This window comes from Pyxicephalus adspersus, chromosome 11 (assembly GCF_032062135.1).
Source record: "Pyxicephalus adspersus chromosome 11, UCB_Pads_2.0, whole genome shotgun sequence".
In the NCBI taxonomy this organism is placed as follows: Eukaryota; Metazoa; Chordata; class Amphibia; order Anura; family Pyxicephalidae; genus Pyxicephalus; species Pyxicephalus adspersus.
In genome coordinates, this window is record NC_092868.1 from 40,286,484 (window position 1) to 40,290,114 (window position 3,631).

General features: G+C 41.3%; 1 protein-coding gene across 1 annotated transcript in view; it reads right to left on the minus strand.

The window, feature by feature from the left end:
• Positions 1-1,363, minus strand: part of PLEKHN1 (pleckstrin homology domain containing N1) — a 37,278-nt gene extending 35,915 nt beyond the window's left edge. The window contains exon 1 of the mRNA XM_072426370.1: positions 1,243-1,363. Within this exon, the coding sequence (XP_072282471.1) occupies positions 1,243-1,325 (83 nt within the window). The 5' untranslated portion in view covers positions 1,326-1,363. The remainder of the gene's footprint in view (positions 1-1,242) is intronic.
• Between the last annotated feature and the right edge of the window lie 2,268 nt (positions 1,364-3,631).

Genomic DNA, 3,631 nt, shown 5'->3' on the forward strand with positions numbered 1-3,631 from the left:
TCCCTAAGAGAAATGTATGGTCCCTAAGAGAAATGTATGGGCCCTAAGAGAAATGTATGCTACTTAGGTCAGCTTAGGCAAAACCAGTGATCTGTAAGGGTGACATTCTTTCCAATGGCCAGCAATGTAAGAGGCATTTTTCCCACTGACCCCCATTCTAATGAATGTTCGGATTAGAGCAGGAGTTACCTAGGACCTGAAAGTTTTTTCAAGGGTTTCCTCATGTTAAAAAGTTTAAGGCACATTGATTTAGAGTGCATTGGGCACAATAATCAGAGTACATAATGCTGTATGGGGCACAATGATCGAAATGCAAATTACAGCATGGGGTAAAGTGATCTCAAGTAGGAAGTACAGCATAGGGTACAATGATCACAATCCATAACACAATATGGGGCACAATGATTAAAGTTCAAAGTACAGCATGAGGGTAAAATGATCATAGAGTGAAGTACAGAATGGGGTACAATGATTACAGTCCTTAGTACAGCATAGGGCACAATGATCACAATATATAGTACTGTATGGGTCACAATATATATAGTACTGTATGGGTCACAATAATCACAGTATATAGTACTGTATGGGGCACAATGATAACATTATATTGTACTGTATGGGGCAGAATAATCATAATATATAGTACTGTATGGGGCACAATGATAACAGTATATAGTACTGTATGGGGCACAATGATAACAGTATATAGTACTGTATGGGGCAATATATATAGTACTGTATGGGGCACAATGATAACAGTATATAGTACAGTATGGGGCACAATATATATAGTACTGTATGGGGCACAATAATAAGAGTATATAATGCTGTATGGGGCACAATAATCAAAGAATATAGTATATTAGGGTACAATGATCACAATCCAAAACACAACATGGGGTACAATGATTAAAGTTCAAAGTACAGCATGGGGTAAAATGATCACAGTGTGAAGTACAGAATAGTGTACAATGATTACGGTATAAAGTTTTGCATGGAGAAAAAAGATCAAAATGCAAAGTACAACATAGGGCAATGATCACTGTTCGGAATACTACATGGGGCACAATGATCACCGTCCAGAATATTGCACAGGGCACAGTGATCACCGGGCACAAAGTGCAGAATAAACTACAATGACCAGTGCCGAGGCACAGCGATCCCAGTAAGAAAGTATCTGTATAGCAATCATGAATGACCCCAGCATGTGATGAGCAGAAATCACGGAGCTCCGGTACTTACTCTTTGCCTTGCAGTGAGTTCTTCCTGCTGAAGGAATATCTGAATTGCCGGTGTGGCTGGGGGACGCAGCTCAAGTTGCCCATCCTGATCCCTGGCTCTGCCGATGTGCACTGAGCAGGGTGAGCGCTCTCCCTGACTTCCGCTCACACATGTGGGTGTCACCGATCACACCGCATGGCCCGGGGCAGTCACTGCCTTCTATTGTACAAGTGTGGGCCGGGGTGACACGGATGTGACAAATGCTGACCCGTCCGGGCTGTAAAGTCCTGCAAACACCTCCACATCACTTCTTGTACTCAATGACAATCTGAAATAAGAATAACACACAAATACTATAAAACAATAAATTCTGGGGTATTAATGTGGTGCTTTATGTTTTCTGTGAATATAGATACTTGGATTTTGTAATCATCGTCCTACTTCTACAATAATACTATTCTATTTGTTTTTTACTTGTATGTTAATACAAACTTATTGAAACAAAAAAAAATAATAATAAATCTGATAAGCCCAATGTTTATTGTTTTAGCTTTATGCTATTCTTTATCTCTGTTTGTTGTGGCAATTGCCCTTTAAATACTCAGACAACCACAAAAGAAATGGGGGACATGGTTGTCAGTGTGACAGGAGGGCACAGACAATAAAAACATAACTTCTTTTAGCGGTAAAGGGTTACAAATCCCAGCAGGTTGTTGTTTGTGTACCCGCTGAACATGGAAAACTCAGAGCCACACACATTTATCAAGCTTTATTATAGTGGGGTGACCCTATGATTAGGCCCATTTTGGGGGCAAATTTCTGGCCCGTGGAGAGTTTATGTTATTAGGGGCCTCCTAGATTGTAAGCTCTTCGGGACAGGGTCCTTTCCTCCTCCTGTGTCACTGTCTGTTTTAGTCTGTCATTTGTAACCCCTATTTAATATACAGCGCTGTGTAATATGTTGGCGCTATATAAATCCTGTTTAATAATAATAAAGCTGGAAGGTTTGTGGTGCTGCTTTGCTGTTTCCTGTTGATTGTAACTGGGAGTTGATGGGCCCAGAGGATGCCGGCACCAACTCTGGACTGGCCGTGGGTTGTTGAAAAGGGCAGGAGAGCAGTTTTGGGGTTCTTCATGGCTAACCCGCTTTGTATATTTAAACTCAGTGGCGGACATATATGTAACAAAGCAGATTCATGCTTAGCAATCTGTGGGTGACCCCCCATGCTAGGTATATGAGTATCAAAAAAGTAGATTGGTTTCCCTGTGCTAAGGGTTCAAAGAATAAAGATAGGGATTATCTGGCACACAACCAGTTTCAGTATATTGGTGGGTAAAATATGTATTGTATACAATAAACCAATTACAAAAACATATTGTACATATAAAAACAATAAAGCACAGTGCCGTTACATGACAGTTTAAAGTAATAGTAGTCTGGCAGATTCTTAATGGTGATAGGCAATGTTGAAAATGAACTAATATCGGTGCTTACGTGCTATGCTCCGAATTGCGGGCAACTGGTTTTCTTTCACGCTTTGCTGGATGAGATATGGATCAATGTCCTGGGATCCCTGATTTTATTGGGTGATTGCAACCTAGCTCTGGACCACGTACTGGATAAAAAGAGCAAACACAGATATTGAATCCTTTGACCAAAGATTATACATACTATTCTGCAGCTCATAATAATCAATACTCTTGCATTGATCATGCTTTTTTACAATCACATTCTATACCTGTGATGCAAAGGGCTCACATTTTATCCACTCCGTGGTCAGACCACGACCCAGTTGTTGTGCACTTAACAGGTTTAGAAGGGAAACAACCTGGGTTCCATTGGAGACTTCATGAAAGCCTAATCTCTGCTCCTATAAAGTAATAGTAGTCCTATGGCAGGCTGATATGTAAAGGAAGTGTCTATTAAGGATCGACTTACAAATGTGTCTATTGCTGACACGTTTCGCCCATCCAGGCTTCTTCAGAATCTTTTAATTAGTTGTGGTGATTGTACTAGCAACCATATGGAAGAGATGTCCAGGCCCAATAGTATATGTTTTCCTTGTTTGGTTATAGTACTAGTGCTTAGGACAGGTTTTGTTGCCCGGAGCCCCCAGATTCCTGATTCACAAAAGTGTGTTCCAGGAGAATCTTTTAATTAGTTGTGGTGAATGTACTAGCACCCATATGGAAGAGTTGTCCAGGCAGAGTTGGAGAGGAGGACCTGCAGCAAAGGAAATGCTCCAAATGTCTGCAATGCAGGTAAGAATTGCTTGCGTTGTGCTGCCCACTCGTATGAGTTCAGCAGAGAAGAACTGACTTGGGGCCCCTGCTGGCTTAGGATGCTTTGTGGCCCTCGTGCAGTGGCATATTTTGCACCTCCCTTCGCCCTACCCTGTTCAAACTCTCT